This window comes from Brachionichthys hirsutus, chromosome 20, assembly GCF_040956055.1.
Source record: "Brachionichthys hirsutus isolate HB-005 chromosome 20, CSIRO-AGI_Bhir_v1, whole genome shotgun sequence".
NCBI classification, from domain to species: Eukaryota; Metazoa; Chordata; class Actinopteri; order Lophiiformes; family Brachionichthyidae; genus Brachionichthys; species Brachionichthys hirsutus.
The window spans coordinates 3,980,935-4,000,511 of NC_090916.1; the positions used below are offsets into that span (position 1 = coordinate 3,980,935).

General features: G+C 44.5%; 4 protein-coding genes across 4 annotated transcripts; 2 read left to right on the top strand and 2 right to left on the bottom strand.

Moving 5' to 3' along the window:
* Positions 1-493: 493 nt before the first annotated feature.
* Positions 494-2,303, top strand: fkbp3 (FKBP prolyl isomerase 3). Its single transcript, XM_068753840.1, has 7 exons — positions 494-606; positions 859-960; positions 1,079-1,177; positions 1,276-1,411; positions 1,582-1,649; positions 1,733-1,830; positions 2,018-2,303. The coding sequence occupies exons 1-7, from the start codon at positions 502-504 to the stop codon at positions 2,070-2,072; spliced, it is 663 nt and encodes a 220-aa protein (XP_068609941.1). The 5' UTR covers positions 494-501; the 3' UTR covers positions 2,073-2,303.
* A 296-nt stretch (positions 2,304-2,599) lies between these two features.
* On the bottom strand, positions 2,600-4,000 carry faua (FAU ubiquitin like and ribosomal protein S30 fusion a). Its single transcript, XM_068753723.1, has 5 exons — positions 3,920-4,000; positions 3,416-3,497; positions 3,159-3,303; positions 2,936-2,991; positions 2,600-2,819 (listed from the first exon to the last, which is right to left on the bottom strand). The coding sequence occupies exons 2-5, from the start codon at positions 3,488-3,490 to the stop codon at positions 2,694-2,696; spliced, it is 402 nt and encodes a 133-aa protein (XP_068609824.1). The 5' UTR covers positions 3,491-3,497; positions 3,920-4,000; the 3' UTR covers positions 2,600-2,693.
* Positions 4,001-4,589: 589 nt separating this feature from the next.
* Positions 4,590-11,720, bottom strand: prpf39 (PRP39 pre-mRNA processing factor 39 homolog (yeast)). Its single transcript, XM_068753672.1, has 14 exons — positions 11,267-11,720; positions 10,943-11,139; positions 10,684-10,809; positions 9,446-9,564; positions 9,135-9,302; positions 8,794-8,974; positions 8,271-8,378; positions 8,006-8,170; positions 7,436-7,562; positions 7,055-7,323; positions 6,566-6,750; positions 6,387-6,470; positions 6,154-6,268; positions 4,590-5,211 (listed from the first exon to the last, which is right to left on the bottom strand). Exons 1-14 carry the CDS (start codon positions 11,688-11,690, stop codon positions 5,125-5,127), a joined length of 2,355 nt encoding a protein of 784 aa, XP_068609773.1. The 5' UTR covers positions 11,691-11,720; the 3' UTR covers positions 4,590-5,124.
* Positions 11,721-14,225: 2,505 nt separating this feature from the next.
* On the top strand, positions 14,226-16,291 carry arf6a (ADP-ribosylation factor 6a). The gene has a single exon (XM_068754016.1). The coding sequence runs from the start codon at positions 14,620-14,622 to the stop codon at positions 15,145-15,147; it is 528 nt and encodes a 175-aa protein (XP_068610117.1). The 5' UTR covers positions 14,226-14,619; the 3' UTR covers positions 15,148-16,291.
* The last annotated feature ends 3,286 nt before the right edge of the window (positions 16,292-19,577 follow it).

The window sequence follows — 19,577 nt, forward strand, 5'->3', positions numbered from 1 at the left end:
GCACTCATTTCCTCACACTTGTCTTTTCTATTTGTATGCAGAGCATACGACAAGATCAGGCAAGTGTATAGAGGGACATCCCTTCAGAATCCCACTAATTGTGGTCCTGGGCTATAGACAAATGAAAAATATGGACCTAAAAAGATCTGCTGTAAATTATGCAAAGATAATTTATTTTGCACTAAAATGTAATTCAATTATATAATCTAAAAAAGTGTATTGCTTTTAACGATATTGGATGATTGTTTTTCTTCCTGAGTAACTGTAGTACCGGTTAGGACCAGAAGGTGGCAGGATAAAAAAGAGAGAGTTGGGATTTGCTCTCCTGCTAACTCGTCTCATTAATTCAAACCACAAGCTAACGTGAATAAAATCGCATTATTATAAGCTAATGATTATTGCTTGTATTTGTCTTTTCTGGTCTTTAATTATTGTTTTTCAGAGAGAGTTTTTAAATACAAGCTGCGGGAGTCAAAGTTCACCACCAGTTCGCCTCTCAAAATGGCGGCTGAACCTGCACGGGAGTGGAGCGATGAGCAGCTCAAAAGTGACGATTTGGCCAAAAAAGACATTATAAAGTTCATTCAAGACAACGCGGCACATTCGGTATGATTACAGCTCGCAGTGGTTTTATGTTGCATGCTTCCGGTTCAAGAGTTCGAGCTCCCTTTGAGCTGCAGCGTTAGCTTCGAGGTGTTGTTAGCATCCGGTGCAGAACAATACGCAGCACAGTCACAAAAGCGTTCTGCAGAAATCTGCTATAAACGTTAGCCGTAGCTTGTTATTTAATCACAGTGTGAAAAGAATGTTATTTTATGCTCCCATAAGTACAAAAACGTGTTTATTTCTCTCTCCCAGTTCCTCAATGAGCAGAAGCTACTGGGAAACATCAAAAATGTTGCCAAAACAGCAAAGAAGGAGCAACTGATCGTTGCCTATAATCAGCTGTTTGAGAGTAAAGTAAGCGACGGGGACTCGACCTGATGCATTTCCATGGTGATGACGAATGTTTGTGTTGACAAACAGATTAAGGGTCTTGCTTTGTCTTGTTTGTTTTTTTTTTGTTTTTCATTTCCAGAGGTTTAAAGGCACGGACCCGGTTGAAGAATTGACCGAGCAGGTTAAGACTGTCAAAGTGGAAGAGAAACCCAAAGTCAAGGCAGAGGTGGTGGACGAGGTACGGCTCCAGGGTGCTGAAATGCCATTTCTGGTTTGTGTGTGTTTCGTTTACACGCACATCAAGTGCATGAACTGCTTCTGCTTTGCTTTTCAAAGGGTCCACCAAGGTACACAAAGTCGGTGCTGAAAAAAGGCGACAAGACAAACTTTCCGAAGAAAGGAGAGAACGTGAGCTGCTGGTACACTGGCTCGCTGGAGGACGGGACCGTCTTCGACACCAATATCCCCGCAGGTATGATGGAAAGAAGGAAGGAAAAATCTATCCTGAAATGGACTGACTTCTGGTTAAAATGCTGAATTCTGGATTCTTGCGCTGCTCAAAGACGAGCCGTGAAACCAGAAGCCACCTTTCCTGCTTTCGGCCACTCGATATGAATTCCTCCTTCGCCGTTTTGTCTGCAGCCGCAAGGAAAAAGAAGCAAGCGAAGCCGCTTACCTTTAAAGTCGGCATGGGGAAAGTCATCAGAGGAGTGAGTGACCACGCTTGAGTCGGTCTCTCAGTGTAACGCTTCTCTGGATTTCAACGTCGTCATCGGTAACCTTCCGTTTTCAGTGGGACGAGGCCCTCATGACGATGAGCAAGGGTGAAACTGCTCGGCTGGAGATCGAACCGGAGTGGGCCTACGGAAAAAAGGGTCTCCCCGATTCCAAGTATCCTTTTGCTTTGCTGCGTACATGTAAATATACATATACTGCATTACGTCTTCTATATTAGCCGTAGGACGTTTCTCATTTCACTCCTCACACAGGTTTTCAGTGAGAGGAGGGGGGGGGGGGCGGGGGTCGTTTGAGTTGTTTCTCCGCCGCATTGACTTTTCTTTAACCCTTACTTTACCAGAATTCCACCCAATGCGAAGCTGATCTTTGAGGTCGAGCTGGCGACTATCGATTAGACCCACGGCGGCCAGCATGCACTACGTTTTAAGGGTGGAGGGGACACTTGTTTGTTTTAGTTTCTGCTGTTCTCTCATCTCGTCACAGGCTACGGGGAACATCGGCCTCTTTCCCCCCCCCACATGTGGTAGCTTGTCAATAATGTACATACGAGACGCCCTGAAACCTTGATCTGTATTTTTTATTTTGCATGTACAATATTAATGATAAATAAACCCGATTGAGACTAAGTGATTTACTCTCTGGTTACCTTTCGAGTGGTAAAAACAAATGCCGTACATTTGATCCCCTTTTAGATCAAACTGTAAGTTCAGACTTGTCGTTTGTATAACACTTTATCCAGGTAGATGAGATCAGAATCAAAATGATTAAGAGTAAATCTGATGAACCTCTGTGCGAACCTTAATCACATTTCTACCTATTTAACAAGTCACTGGATTTAAAAACGCAACGAACCATGCAAGTATTACCCGTTTCCCAACAGGACACAACGTGACTTTTAGAACACACCACACAAACAGCTCTACTTTGTCCAAGTAAATTTTTATTCTGTACAACAGGATATCATTTAACTCGGTACCAAGCGAGGGTCGCGTATCTCCTTGTGCGTGTATAAACACTTAGGAGTTGGCGTTGGGTCCCTTCTTCTTTCCGAAGGTGGGCACAACATTCACGAAGCGCCTGTTGTACTGGATGCGACGCTTAGCGCGGCCGGTCCTCTTCTTTTTCTTCTCCTGTTTGTCGACCTGGATGACGGATAAGAAGGAGTAATTTTATAATATAATATTTAGGTTTATACATCACGAAGACCAGGGCATTCAAAACAAGACATGATGCAGTGGTAAATAACTAAATGTGTTACCTTTGGTGTCTGTCCCCTCACTTTTCCAGCACGGGCCAGAGAGCCATGCACCTTACCTGAGAGTGGGGGGCACAATGTTAATCTAAAGTCCCCTGATAATCTACATCTGCACTCTAGCATACAACACACAAACATGGCAGTCCGAATCACAGAAACCTTAATTATAAGTTTACCGGTGAGCATGCTCGAGAACAAAACAAAAGAGTCGAGTCTTCAGACTGACCTCCCAGGAGCCTGCCGGCTACATCCAGGGTGCAGCACTCTGAGACACCGCAGGCTGCCAGGGAGGCATCGTTCTCCAGCGGACGTCCAGCCAGCAGCAGCACCTGGTCCTCAACCAGGAGGCCCTCCAGAGTCTGGACATGGGCCTGAAACACGCAATCAAATGATCCATGGCTCTTTCTATTGCAACAGATCACTAAGGTGCCACATATATTTTAAAAAAAAAGAAAACAAATTCAAATGATGACTACTCCTTACCTTGATCTGCCCGACAGTCTCCTGTCCGGTGACCTCAAGGGTGTGAGTGTTCTCTGCACGCAAGAAGAGCTGCATCTTGATGCTGCGAGGAAAGCAACACACAAGTCCGGTAAGAACGAACACAGCTAACGCCGACACCATCTCATGACAGCTAACGTTCGCTATCAAACCGGCTTGATTTTCCTCTATAAGGTTCCCTTGTTTGCACGTAGATCTACATTAACAGGAACTTCACCCCGTCAGAAACGCGTTAGGCTGGACGCAAGTGCTGTTCTGAGTGGACGTTTCCTCACCTGAGCCGTTGCTAATGCTGTCTTGCTAACTAGCCTCGCGGAACATGCGTTTCATTAAATAGTTACAAATATACACACATTAATCGCGTGGAACTATTCACATTTAAGTAAACCGTGGTCGAACGTGCCGCGGGGGGCGTATTATTTACCAAAAGACTTCAAGGGTTTCTGATTGTTGGGCTGTTTTCTCTTATAATTTAACAGGCCTTACCTCGTTTGATGCTAGTCGTTCAACGCTAAGCATAGAAAAGGAAGTTCCAGGGACGACACTGCGCATGTGCGGAAATACGTAACCCAAAAGATCGCCACGCCCACCACGCTTCGTAGGACACGGTTATTGGCTATCAGCGGCAGGGGGCTTGATGCGCAGGGAGTGAAACACTGTTCCCACCTATGCAGGTCTTTATTGATTAGTTAGGCAGTTAACGTGTTCACCTTTTACCATTGATAAGTTAATTAGGGGTTGCACCAGTAGAATATAGGATAGGCTGTGGGTACTCGACTTCAGAGGCCAAGAGGGCCACAAATTGACAAACGTGTAGCATTTTATCCGCTGTAGATACTACTGCTGTTTAATATGCTGCGTGTGCGTTCTTCATTCTCGAGATGCTTCCTCCATGGATTCAGACGTTTCATTCATCCCAGTATTCTTCTTCAGGCAGCTCTTCAGATCTTTGATCACGCATGCAGCGATACCACATCACACGTGAAGTGATAGTACTCAATACCATCCACTAAATAGCAGGAGTGGAAGGAAACCAAGCTCACAGATTAAGTGGGAAAAACATGGGCTGGTGACGGGAATCAAAGATTGATGGTAAATAACGGAAAATAACGACAGAGCCTTTACGAAATAAAAACGATAACAGAGACACTTCTAGATAATCTGTTTATTATGAAATCAATTCGGAAAAAAGCAAAAAGGAGAAACTCTTCATTTTGTTATGGAAAAAGAATGGAAGATTTAAAATCTATCAGTTTGGGAAGAAGCACAACAACAAATGCCTCGTTTACAAGGACAAATCTTAAAGAAAGATCAAACTAAGTCATCCAATCTAAAACTTACAAATCCTTTATCACAGGAAATCTTAATCTGCCTTCACAAATAACATGCATTACAGAACCCGGAAATGGAGATGATGGATGCAGCAATTAACATTTTTAAACATGACTCCTCAACATCAATGCCATGGAGGGCTGATTATATTTTATTCTGAGCATAGCTTCAAAGTGTCATTTAAGTGATTTGCACACTAACAAACCCAAAACAAGAAAAAGAAAAAAAAAAAAATCAGCTTATGCTGTGGTTTTAAAGTCTCCATGGCAACCTGTTGAGTAGCACTGTTGAGAAATCCAGGAAGGTCAGAAAGGGTGCTTTCCTGCGAGTCTGTCTTCATGTCAGGATTGTTCCCCCCATCATGTTGGAGGAGGGGGGTAGTACTGGTTATACTGGGCATATTGGTTGTACTGGCCCCAGGAATTCTGTCCCCAACCGCCATATTGCTGCAACGAAGAGAGGGAAAGAATAAGTTAACCCGATCACAGACAACGTTGTGTTCAGGGCGATTGTACTCAGTCTTGTTGAAACACCCATTTCAAGGGCATTTCCTCTTCAGAATGGCAACATGACTTCTTCCGGTTTTCTGACGTACTCAAACTGATCCCTGGCATGCGATAAATAGGACCAACACCGCAGTCTGAGAAACATGACGCTGGCACCACCATGCTTCACCGTCAGCACCGTGTACTGCGGCTTGAATTCAGTGTTGGCAGGATGCCTCACAAAATGTATGTGGCCCTTGGACCCAAAAAAAACAACCGTACTCTCATCAGCGCCATTTTTTTTTTAGGCCAGTCGATGTGTTCTTTGGCTATTTGTACCCGCTTGAGCACGTCTTTTTCTTAACAATGGGACCTTGTGGAGGCTTCTTGCTTGGTAGCTTGGCTTTACATAGACGCTGTCTGACTGGTACAGAACTCGCAGGCAACCTGAGACATTCTTTGATCCTCCTGGAGCTGATCATTGGCTGAGCCTTTGCCAGTCTGGTTATTCTCCGATCCATTTGAAGTCATTTTTCTTTTTCCTCCCCCCCTTCCTGGTTTTGGCTGCCATTTTAAGGTATCACTTTCTGCACGTCTTTATAGGTTTTCCCCTTCTTTGATTAATTTCTGAACCAAAGACCGCTCTTCTTCTGTACAGTATCTTGAACGACCCATTTTACTCTGCACAGTCAGCATGTTCAGTTTCACAGAATTAGCAGCATGCACGCAACGCCTGTTGGTTTTCTATGCCTTTACTAAACTATCTAAAAACTTACTTGCAGTGTAGAAGTTGAAATTTGCACAAAAACAGCGATTTATCTTGCTAGCGATGTGGGACCGCTATAATTTTGAACGCGTGCTTTGCATGAAAGGAAACGCTTCTCCCGCGTCCGTTGAGCCCACCTGGTACCAGTTGTAGTTGTATGCAGAGTTGTTGGCCTGCGCATCCGCCAGCGCATTTGCTGCACCAGAGGCCGCGTCATCCACACGCTGTCTCTTGCCATCAGGTTCTTGAGAGCTGGAGATGCATAGTTTTACGTATAAGATACACGGAATCACTAAAGAGCAACGGGTCTGGGCTGCCAAGGCTCGATCTGAAGTTAACTCGACAAATCCATGTTTGTGGTCCCACAAACCTGTCATAGCCGTTCTCGGCTTTCCTCTTTGTGGATTCACTCTCTGCCTGCAGGTGTTGTTGCTCCTCGTAGGTAGCCACGAGCCTAAAAAGATATAGAAGAATGAAGATTACTTGATGTCACTAATAATTAATTCCCTTCAGTCTTCTGCATTGCTCTTCTTCAAAAGTGAGACTCACACATTGATGTCGGTGCCAAAGTCCTCCAAGAACTCGACCTTGCGCTGGCAGAAGAGGAGGCGGGACTCCAGGTGCATCGGGCTCTTCAGGGCTCGGTCGAAACAGGCCAAGATCTCAGCCTCATTCTGCGACACGTCTCCACTGTATTCCATCTCAAGCATGTTTAGATACAGTTTGGAGTTTGTCTGTTGAGCCACAAAAATATTACATTTGTAAGTTGGTAGACAATAAAGGTTTAAGTGTGAAGGATGGCCATTTGTTCTTCAAGCAAATCATGAAGACTCCAGTTCATCTGCGTCCTGAGAGGAATGTCTAGAGAGAAACAAAACGATTGTCCTTTATGTTTTACAGTTTCACGTCAGTCAAGAAACGGAGTGCTTTACAGACACCATTGAACCTTCTAGCAGTCCCTGCAGATAGAAAGATCATGCAAGTTACGTTCACTGCCCACACGATGCATCTGTCAAACGGTCACCAGGAAACACTCACCGAGTCTTTTTCTATTGCATCCAGCAACACCTTCCTGGCCTTGCTTTGATTTCTCTGCAACTTCATTTGTTGCCTGGCCAGCTTCACGGCGTAGAACGACGACTCGACGGGATTCTTTGACGACTCCATGGCCTCCCTCAAGAGGGTCTCAGCTTCCTCCAAGTTGCCACGACGACGCTCAAGACTGACCCGCCGAAGACGCACCATGGCTAGGCCTGGGATCACAGCCTCCAGGGACATCAGGATGCCACGAGCCTCTTCAACATTACCTGGGCAAAGACGAAGCAGAACAGTCAGTAAAATTACAAGTCTGCATCACCATGGAGACATTTGGTGTTGCGTTATCCCACATTATCTTCAGGGGCTCTGTGTGCCGCTCACCTTGCTGCTCCTCAAACGCTGCCCACAGCAGGTGGATGGCTGGTTTCTTGGGCAGGTGGATGGTGCACGCCTTCTTGAAGATGTGTCGCACACCGTCGGTGCTGTAGCCCTCTAAATATTTTGCATACTTCAGAGTGAAAGAGAGAAAGCGAGTCGGAAGAAGTGCAGGAGAGGACAGAGGAAGAACAGAGGAGAAAAAGAAAGGCAAAAAAAGAGACAAAACATTTTTAAACCTAAATTTTCTGCGATCAGAACACGTGAATTTCTTCATTGACAAGATCGTTTTTAGAAATTTTCTGTGTAAACCCATCAGCACCTTCATGGAACCAATTAGATAAGTTTCTGTAAGGTAGTGGGAGACGAAGAAGATGCAACGTAGTAGTTGGCAAATGCTGCAGTCATATCTTGTGTGGCAAGCTGGCCATCTCCTAATACAACAGATACAGTCACATATCAACGTTACACGCAGAGAGAGTGCAGGACGATTTACTGTGTCGACGTGATGATCATCGTGGATGGGGAAGTGCAGGAAGGTCACAGGAGTGACAGAGCGGTTAGAGGTCACGTTACCTTGGTCCAGAATTCTTCATAGAGTGCGCACGCGATGAGGCATCGTTCAAAAAGCACAACCACACGCTCCGGAGTCCCATTCTCAATTTCAAAGTCCAGGTATTCCCTCCAGTTGTTCAGCTGGGTCTTCTCTAAGGCTTTCACGTGGAAGTATGGCCTCTTTATCTTAAAAGACAAAGAATAAATGCATCTTGTTAAAAAAAAAAAACATTCAGAGAACTTCCCTAGACTTAGCTCCGCCACAAACCAAAACAAACCGACGTACCCCTTCCTCGAAGGTCCAGCGCTTGCTGACTTCATGTTCGTTGTGGTTGAACACCTCCTGCCGAACTTCGATCACTTTGTGCCGCATGTTCTCGATCTCCGTCACTCTCTATGGACACACACAAAAGAGAACAGCACATGGTCACCACCCTGTCTGCGCAGCTCGACGTCCACGTGATGTCAAATCTGCGAGTCCTGCAACCAAGGATTTACATCACCATGAGCTTGACAGAGACAAGAAGCCTGTAGATAGAGGCGGTATGTATGCACCCTGCATAACAGCCTCTGGGTGCCGGGTGCAGGCCAGGGATGCTCCTTTAAGTTTAAGGACGAGTCCCTGTATGGATGCCAACTTGAATCCCCCCTGGTATTCATTGGCATGGCTGCTGACATAAAGACACCTCTTCAAACCTGAACAATGCTTTCTTTCCATCTCATGGTGGAAAAAAAGGCAAGCTCCCACTAACCCCTGCAGTACTTTTGGAATGGTACCTCTCATGCAACTTTGGAAGTTTGTTTAATACCTTGGCGGGGTCCGACAGGTCCTCTGTACCAGGCGGCAGATCCTCTACAGGGGCGGGCGTCGCGCCGTCTTCGCCCGCCATGGCAGCTAGGCTGGATTTGGAGAGGTCAAGCCTCAGCATAATAAACTCCCCCTCTGCCAAAAAATGTTTGGGATTGTTGCTCTGCACATGGTCTTTGAACCTAAACAGATTAAAACCAGGAAGACAAGACTTAACAGCAAGCCTGACACATGTCACACGTTAGGTTACTTCAAAGACAAATGGGAGGCTTTGTTGCATCAGATGCGACACAGACCACGATTCTGCTGCATTTTCTTTACGGAAAGGGGTTTCCATCCTACCTCTGGAAGTGTTGGGAATACAACTGGGTGGGGATGCCCAAGACACGGTCATAGATGGAAGTGACATTAGCCAGCTTCTGTTGCTCCGTCTCCCAGTTGATGAAGGACTCCCATAGACGGTCCGAGCGAAAGTCTGTGCCTGCTGCGAGCACCGCGTGTTCGTAAGCTCTGATGGTAACAAACAAAAGGAAAAGTTTAGTGTGTGCTACTGGCCGTCTCTTTGGCAAACGTCCAACACCTGAATAAATAAAACTGAGGAACTTTCTGCCGTCAGAGAGCGCGACTCAAAAAAAAAAGGATCTTTGACTCACGCTCTAATGCGTCCCTCGGTCTCTGGGTCAGTCATGTCAGAGTTCTCTTTGATGAAGGTCAAGTAGTGCAGCCACAGGTCCACACTGAGGGGGATGGCCTGCAAGCCTCTTCTGTACACCTTGGGAGAAAACAAGGAAATGCGATTACAACCCGTGACAAGCAAAATCCTTCATGTAAGAGACTGAAGATGCCAGAAAGTCAGCAATTAATCTGACAAATATTGCGATCAGAGCCCTTCTTCGAATAAGAACTTTGGTTTTCACATCCATTATACTGAACACAACTGTAAAATCGTGAATTTATTGGAGCGAGCAAGTTCCATGACATTTCAAATATAGATTAGGCTCGGCTATTTCTGAAGCAACACGCGCTGAAACATTATACAGGATCCGACATTAACTTATTTTAGGTGGTTGCCCCGTCGGGCAGCCTGCATTATTTTTTATTACTCAGTTTCTTCAAGGAGGCGAGGAATTAAGCATCATTGCGAGGCGCTAGAGGAATTAGAAAAAAGCTAAATAAGAGTAATAGGCTGAAACTATTTATTATATGACAACAGTCTACCGAAGAAAATGTTAATGGCCCCTATAAATTATACCATTAGAGTTTACACTATGGCCAATAACCATGCAGAATACTACAAACATTCCACCGATTAGTCAGACGTTAGTCGATTAAACGTTTGAGTTTTCACCAGGTGTGACTCGACGTTAAAATCTGCGTTACTCGTGGATGACAAGCCAGTGATACTAAATCAACAAATGCTTTCAGTGACCTGGGAGGGCAACGCTAGCGTGTAGCCATCAGTAGCCTTTAGCAATAAATACTAAGAAAGACCTGTGACATGCTTACCCATCACGGTAACGTTACTGTGCAACAGAGACGCAAATAACAGGATAACCATATTTAATCTGTCAGAGATTTAGCCCCAATACTAGTAAAAAAACAGAATAATAACTGTACTTGGATCCATCTCTTTATAGGAGCTCCTAAACCTACATTACTCTAAATCAAGCTCAATTGTAAACTATTTTTCTCCGTCACTTTAGTCGTTATTCATTGCTGCACAGATGGCATTTTTTTTTAATTTAGACCCTTATTTGTCTACAAAGTCATGTGGGTGTGTTCTACAGAAAGATCAATTCGAATATTTTAATCAACTCTTCATCCCTACTATAAAAAAAAAAGAAAACTGGTAGAACACAAACAAACATTCTTCTGTCAGACTGATATTTACCTCTTCTGCGACCTGTACATGGCCATGCCTCTTCTCAATATCCGCATACTTCTTCCAGTAGCCATAGCAATAGGGATAACGTAGGGAAAACGAATCAAATGTCTTCCTAACAGCAGCGAGGACGTTCTGTGGGTGAATCATAACATCAGAGAGTTCATTTTAACATCGGCAACGACAACAGTCCTGTTCATGCATGTCAATAGAACTGAATTAAGTTCTGCAAACACTTTGACCCTTTTTGTTCAACCCTCTTCCTTACCTCTTGCTCCACATACTGCAACAGGTAGACCCAACCGTTGAAGTCATCGGGGTTATCCTCGCACCCTTTGAGAAGTTTGTCGAACTCGCTGGGCAGCTCCGGTTCTGCGGGAACAGCCGCTTCTCCTGCCATCTCCTGGTTGGATGTTTCCTCCAGCTCCATGCCATCCCCCGCCGGCTGCGTTGCCTCGGTCACACCTGGAGAAGTCAACACGATCATGAAGAATAGCCGCCATTGATTTGGCATTTAGGCGTCACGCCATCTACTTCTGTCGTGCAAGGGCAACCATTTGTTCTGGATCAAAGCAACCATTATTGAGATTACCTTGGCTGCCATCTTGAACGGCAGGCTCTGGCATAACACACATTTCCTGGTTGTCTCGCTGAGACCCCCAGGGATCTGTGTCGTGTGCCGGCGGCTGCGCCGGCTCCTCCGCGGGGGGTGGAGGCGGTGGCGGCGGCGGCGGAGGCGGCGGCTGCTCCTCTGGAAAGAGCGGAGCGCTGGCTTGTTGATACTGCTCGACAGCCTTCTCCACAGATCCCAGGTCTGTGGAATTAATTTGCTGGTTTGGTTGCTGTTCTGCTCCCGTAGCACCTCGGGACGCATCGGAGTCCTCGGGCAAGATGTTTGTGAGCGACTCCGGAGCAACTTGGTCCATGGACCAATCGGCAGCTTGGCCTAGAACGGGAAGGCCAGGCAGAAAGGCATCCCCATTGCTTTCCATGGCAGGGGACTCAGTGTCCAGCATTCCAATAATTGTCTTGTCTGAAAGATGGAGATCTGTCGGGGAAAATTGGATTATGATCAGAGGTTAATCAATAATGCAACTGACAGAAGATCAACCGCTGACATTTTTACATTTGATGAAGATTTCCATCGTTTTTAACAAGTGGGAAAAAAGTTATTTTCAGTTTGTCAAAAGCAATTAATGTATTCATTCCCTTTGCATTATGCAAAAGTAAATTGAGCATTTTTACATTTTATAGTAGACTATTGATCAAATTTGGAATTCAAGGTTGCAAAACCGGTGTTTCGTGCCGCCAGCATTTTTTATTTTATCAAAAAAGGTCACCGCGGCGGAAGCAGCGGCGGCTGCCAAGCGATACTTCCTCGTTCTAACATTAACATGGACTCCACCGCGTTAGCGGCAAAAAAAAATATCTTCACGTGACGGGATTTTCGCTACCTTGGTTAATTGCTAGCTAAGCGATGCGTCAAAAGGTGATATTATTAGCTTTAGCGTTGTTTACCAATACCATTTAGCATCTGAGGCCAGGTCGCACTCTGCATTTCGTTAGCACAAAGTTAAACCACAAGTTAGGCCTCGACGCCAGGACATTTCCTTAACAGCATTGAAATGGCCCACGGATAACGCTAGCTATACATTAACAAAGGCGTAATGCCGACTGCGAATTCCCGTGTCAGCATTTATAATCGCGTAAGTAACGTTCACTATCCCGTACCACATTTAGAGCAAACACAACGTGCTTTTCATTTCTCCGCCATTCCAGGAAGTAGTCGGTACCAGTAGCGACTCCATATTAGCTACCCGGCTAACGATAGCATTTTCCTAGCATGCTGCCGAATTGCCGCGATTATACCAAATGTGTCGCGATTGTATTAACTAAGTATAATTTTGTAACCTCACCAGTATCGTCCATGAATTGTTGGGTCAAACCTTGAGAATTTACGGATAGCTTTTGAAGTATCTCGTTCAAACTAATCAACGTAGACCTGGCGCGCCTTGCCCACCATTCTCAACTTAATGGAACGATAAACCCGAGGTCGGGTTTGCGCATGCGCAGCTAAAAGCCCGCCCATGCGCGTGTGAGACGGCTTCCCATTTTCTACAACCTTTTTTATCAATTGTACACGAATTATATAGAGGAAAATAAAAAAAACGAGAAGAAGTTAATTTAGTTACACTATATTACACTCCAATGGAGGTAGTTGTAAAGCGAGAGGCCTGAAGCAGCAGATGTGACAAACTAATTATGCGAGTCCGTTTTGAATGAATAATGTCAGACATGTTGGACGGACACTAACGTTGACGCTGGAGCCACTAAAGCTTCGCATCTGCCTCATGTGTATAAACTCGTAACTGGTGTTGGAAGAAATTACTTCAAATGTTATTATCTTCACGATGAAGGCCAAAATGGCAACAACAAGCCACAAACCTGTATGCGGTTCGATTTTTAAAAAGCGCATGTGAAATGGCGTATGGTGCGTTTGGGTGTCAGTCGGAAATATTAGTACTTTAGTGATTGCTTGTGTGTATGGGTTTCTTACACGCTATGAAAAGTTGGCGTTACATGTTTAGATATCATAATGTAATAAACGCATGTATTAAAGACAGAAACAGTTAATTATTAATGTAATTATTAATGTTTCAGCAAAACCAAGGAGATGGTGCTAACCTCCTTCACCAGAATTGAAGAAGCTTCTTGGATGAGAGGTGAAACGTCTTCAACCAAACCCGAACAGGTCCGTTTGATTCTTCGTGTTTGCTCTTTGTGATTTACCTCAACCTGGACGGCTGAGGATTTACACACAGACTTTGTGTATTTTAGTATCTTACTCTTTTAACGTGCCACTCATTTGGCGGGGAAAAATACAATTCTAGGTCCAGGTTCTCATATTCACTTGTTATCGAGATTATGATCCATGCACACTAACTCAAAAGTAGATCATATGTTTTTTTATTTATTTTTTTTCCTCGTAGCTGTGACATACGTGTCCTTCGCTGAAATATCCGAGCTGAGCGGGGGGGGCCCTGAACGCAGCACTAGCGTATGTGAGCAGCGGGAGAGGAAGTGGCGGCTGATCTGGGTCCGCACCTTTTCCGGTAACACAGCAGCACCGCCACCGCTGTGACTGAACGGCTGGGGGGGAGAGAGAGAGAGAGAGGGAGAGCCGGGAGAAACGGTTGGGCACCGGGGCATGATTGCCGCAGATGTAAGTACCGAGCCCGGGCTGTGTGTTTTGCTGTTCTACCCTCAGAGATTGGGTCTTTTTTTTTCTCGCCCTCTCTCTGTCCGATCCGAACTTGTCCTCCGTCCTAACACCCCTCCCTTATCCGGACCGCTCTTGTTGTCCACAGGGGGACGAGAAGAAAGTCGGACGAATCAATGACCTTTTGAAGCGCCCTTCCTCTGGATGTCCTGTCGCGGAAACTGACCGGAGACTGACCAACTCCTTTGCCGCATTTTAAAGGCGAGCTTCGCGTTGAAACGCATCGACAGGATTTTTTTTTTTTTTTTTTTTTTTTTTTGCGCTAAGGGCAAGTGTTGAACAGCCGGTTGAAAAGGAGGAAGTGAAAGACGTCGGGTTTGAATAGGGCCCGATTCATATAGTAAGCTTGAAAGTTCGACTGATAGTAACTGGATTTTTGTGGACAAATTGTGAACCAGGGGATGTATTTGTTATTTATTTATTTTTTTTACTTTCATTGAAAGACACACAATCGAGTAAATAAATCCCCACCCATTTCTACAAGGGCTTAAACCGCCTCAGGTCGGATCATCATCATCGTCATCATAGTTGAGATAACTGAAGTGATCCGTCGACCGGCTGCACCGACGGTGGAACCTCGACACAGCTCTGCCTCACGTGGAGGCCCCTTCGCCGCTCGGTCGTAAGTTGCTGTTTATGAACGGCAAAAAAAAAAAAAAAACAAGATGGGGAAAGTGTTCGCAAAGATTTTTGGCAGCAAGGAGATGAGAATATTGATGCTCGGACTTGACGCTGCTGGGAAAACTACCATTCTGTACAAGTTGAAGCTGGGACAGTCGGTCACCACCATCCCCACCGTGGGATTCAATGTGGAGACCGTCACCTATAAGAATGTGAAGTTCAATGTCTGGGACGTGGGCGGCCAGGACAAGATCAGGCCGCTTTGGAGACATTACTACACCGGCACCCAGGGCCTCATTTTCGTGGTGGACTGTGCCGACAGGGACAGGATCGACGAGGCGAGGCAGGAGCTCCACCGGATCATCAACGACCGGGAGATGAAGGACACCATCATCCTCGTCTTCGCCAACAAGCAAGACCTCCCGGATTCCATGAAACCCCATGAGATTCAGGAGAAGCTGGGCCTGACCCGGATCAGAGATAGGAATTGGTATGTCCAGCCCTCGTGTGCGACGTCAGGAGATGGACTATACGAGGGCCTGACCTGGCTCACCTCGAATTACAAGTCTTAATGTTTCTCCTCTCACCGGCCCGGAGGCAAGAGAAGCAGCCGAGGAGGAAAATGAAATGAGAATTAGTTCAAAGAAGAAATGCAATCCGAAGCAATTAATGCCACGACCTCTCTGCTGAGTATATACATGTCAACGAGAGCAGCAATTATATCTAATTTTTTTTTTCTTTTTTGATAACAATGACTTCGCTATAACCACCGGTTTTTGTTTAATCAAAAGACAAATAGTTTTTTTGTTTCCGGCTGGCCTTCACTTTAGTAGTTTTGCTTTGGTTCACCTTCTATATGTAATCAGCACCGTTTAAATATACAATAAGTTTAACTCCTGCTAATTCTTTTGATTTCCTTCGTTTATGTTTCATTTCTTTGAGGAGGGGGGCGGGTCTTTACTTTGGGACGCTCTTTTTGGTTTCGAACCCTGTGATGCTGATATTCTCACCACCCCAGCTACAGATCCAAAGGACGGGAGCTTCTGAAATCTGCATATCACTTTCACGGCTGAAGCTCTGGCCTGTGTCGTGTGTAAGAATGTGAAATATTGGTGTGTTAGGACCTTTTTCTAATATAACTCTTTGTACTGGGATGATTCAGGAAGTGTGTTTGTCATGTCTACTGTGACAGGTTGTTTGAAAGACACTATGTGGACGCTGGATATTCACACACACACACACTGTGATATGGATATATGTTTTCCACCGTTCTTATCACCTTTTTGTTTCACCCAAAGCTTCCATAACCGTTAAGTTTTAGTTGCAGTTGCCTTAAAAAAGGGGACCTGAGTTACAGGTGCCCCAAAACCATGGGGGTTGCAAGGCTGAAAGTTTGCATGAATGTTGAGTTTGCACTTTGGGATGGAGGGGGGGTGTACCGACTAGCTGGCTGTGCACATTTAGATTTCCTGTGACTGACTTTTGGACCTCAGCGAGTTGTTTCAACAACCCACACACACACACACACCGTTTTCAAAGTAGGTGCTTTACTGCAACATTCTTGTTTTTCCGTTGTTATTTATCCTCATCTATTTGTGCCCGTCATGGTCCAGCAGACACACAATAACCGTCTGTTAACAGTCCGTAGATTATGCTGGTTTGTTTCTATTCCGTTTTCTTGCTATGCTCATAAAATAATAAATAAAAAAAATTATATCCAGATCATTTCACAGATGATGCCTTTTCTTTTTTTTTTTTTTTTATAAGTGGATGTGATCGTGAGGGGAGGAGCAAAAGCAAATTTCCACTTCTGAAAAAACGTTTTTATAAAAAAGAAGAAGTGAGAGTTTAGAGCGTTGAAATGGTCGAAAGAGGCAAGATGTAAAATGAAGTGCGCCTCGGCCCGTTTCCCCTCTGCGCTCGCTGGTGTGAGTCACTGGCTGTGAATAAGGGATGAGAGCTCCAGTTTCAGGGTCGTGATTGTCACATATCACTTTGTTGTGTGTGGGAGCAGGAACAAATGGCCTTTTTAACGTTTTCAAACAAAAACAGGACAATTCAAAGGGGCAGTATGGAGCTGGTGCAAATCATAAAGACTTGGGGGTGGGGCGGCAAAGAGGTCACAGAAGAAGCAGGACATAATCTTCAATCTCCATCAGGACATGTAGCATGATTTATAGGGACAGCATGATGAAGATTTTACTTTCTGGGTGAGAAAATTTCCAAAAGCAAAACTCCTGTGTGTAACTGAGACCTTGATTAAAGCAGCATCACGAGTAAACACTCCATGAAAGGCTTCTGACTGCCCGAAGGCACGGACTTGAGAGGAGATCTAAGCCATTCATTTTTTTTTTCTTCTACCCACTCCCGACTGTATATCTTGATTCTTTTTAGGCCCAAATAGCTGCGTGTAAGATCAGTTTCCTCCCCATGCACGCAAAGGCGGATGTGAAATGTGCCAAGTGGCATCATCAAGAAGAAAAACGTGCCACGAAAACGGATGGCTTACAACGCCTGGGTGAGCAGAAGCAGAAGCACCTTGATAAAAAGTGCAGTGAGTATTTATTTCTGAACTTCATTTTCTTCATCACGATAGAGATTGAGGCCCACTCATCTAGGAAGATGTCCCCTTTTTTTTGAGGGATGACATATTTAACATGTTGCTATAGCGATGTTCCAAAAAGTCTGGGACTTCCAGTGCAGGAATGCTCGCTCTCTATCTCTGTTTGCTCAGTTTGACCATGTGGTGTTTGCACTGTGGCTGCTCATTTGAAGTTTGACCTGTTGCTCTGTCTAAAAGCTGGGCCACACATGTGACCCTGTCCAGTTTGAAGGACAGGGTCACCCACTTAGAATAGAGATGGACACAGCCCGAAACTGCTGTCACTTTCTGGTATGTTCACTGGTCGCAGGAGTTTCCTGTATTTACGGCGCGTGCTGTAATAATCAGATTTGAGGCCTTTGCGAGAGTTATGATGTTTGTTTGTTATTATTTTTTATTTATGGTGACAAAAACGTAACTTTTCTCAAGAGATGAAACGCAAAAGAGTGAAGAATCAGTGAGTCGTTGTGCACGTGTCACACTGGCTGGACTTGAGAGCGAGCATGCGGCGACTTGCTCATTTTTGCAAAGCGCTCCATTGTGCATTGTGGTGGTTGTTCCTTTTCAAAGGCTTGAAGTCTCAAACAATATTTTTGAATCGAGCTCTTTGGCATTTCCCCTGTTTTTTTTTTTGTTTTGTTTTCTTCACTCAGCCGATCTTTGATTTTCATCTCCCCCACAGTTCTTCACTCAGGCAAGCAATAAATGTAAACCAAAGTGCAATATGTCACGTGAAGGTAATCTAAACGGTGGCTTTCTGGGAAACATTAACCAGTGTTGCACCGGCTGCTGATCAAGGGCTAAGCTTATTTGCTTCCTTGTGAAGTGCTAGATGTGTGATTATTACATATAAAGCTACAGCCAGTGTAGCACAAAGGCAGGACGCTTTTTTGAAGCCAACCCACACTTTAAAATGTTATAATATCTCACTAGTCACTACTGTCTAAGAATAATAGCTTAATATAGCGATCACTGCCAAGGATGCACTTTTTTCTTTTATGTGTCTGCTTCATTAAAATGTTGGAGTGTTTCCATATAAACGCATGAATCCATGAATTTGTATCCCTTCCTCTAACATTGTGAGATATGGCCCTTTTCATTATACTTATCAATTAAAAATAAAAGCTTTACATTTTTTTAAATTTACAGATGAAGCATATTTATGTTTTTTTGTCGACATTCTTGAACAATGGTGCACTACTTGGATTGGATTAATGTTTAATTGAAAGGGACTGTTGGGCATTGCTGCATCATAGACGACTGATTAAAAGTCTTCAATGCATAACCAAGTTGCACATCACCTGTTTCTTGTTGTATGAATGCTGGCAGCAAGTTCTTCATCTCTTTATCTGTCACAATCCTGAATTCACCAACCTCTTTTCCAATCAAGGATTGTGCATCCTCAGTTGCCATGGACAACAGGACCAAAAAAAAAAATTGAATTCCTCACACACACCCCTCTCATTAATCATCACTTTACCAATTCTTCTTCAGCTCACCGAGGATAAGAGTCACAAATGGATTCCTTTGGTTAACACCTTTTTTAAAAAACAAAATGTCATTTTTGATTGGCTGATTATCTGCAGTTGTCATTTCCGGTCCAACAACCACTGACATGGACAAAGGGAGTTCCAGTCTCAGAAAATCTTTGTTATCATCCTGAGGTCCTTTTCAAGCGTGTCCTAGAAACAGCATACAGGCAATCGGCTTCCAGGCCCTCCGAGGCTTTAAGACTCCGTTGCTTGCTGTATTTTCCTTTGCATTGGACAATGTGGTAATAATTATAAGGAGCTCAAGGCATGTGCTTACACTTTGAGATGATGTTGTGCTGTGGGAGTTCAGCAACATAGATTCAGGCTCACGGATGTAATTAAAGGAGTCTGAGGCTGCTTCTCACATTTCTCACAATCTCCTATTATTTCACAAACCTAAAACTGTGAAATACCCCCCCGGCTGCATTTAAATTCTGTAGAACACTCCCTTATGCGGCAATATAATAAATGGGATGAAATTTAGCTCTGAGAATAATCCACTTGCAATAATCAGGCTTGTTGCTCCAGCAGATAAAAGAGTAAATAACAGGGACAGTCGTTCTGATTTATTACAGGAAGTGTTACGCACTTTGTGTCACCTTCCTGAATGACACAAAGCTCACGGCAGCCGCAGATGCTGATTTATATAACAGTTAACAGAGTAGTGGGAGAGAAGCACAACAGACGTGTCTGCCTTTGTCTTCTAGGACAAAACGAGCTTTAACTATTGTTATTCTGATGTAAATTGTGTGTCGTCTAAACTGCACTGCAATTATCCCGACCGACTTTCTGTTGCTGAGACGTGTACAGTACGGTACAGTGCTTTAAATGTACGTTTGGCCAGGAAGAGGAGAATCAGCATCATTTA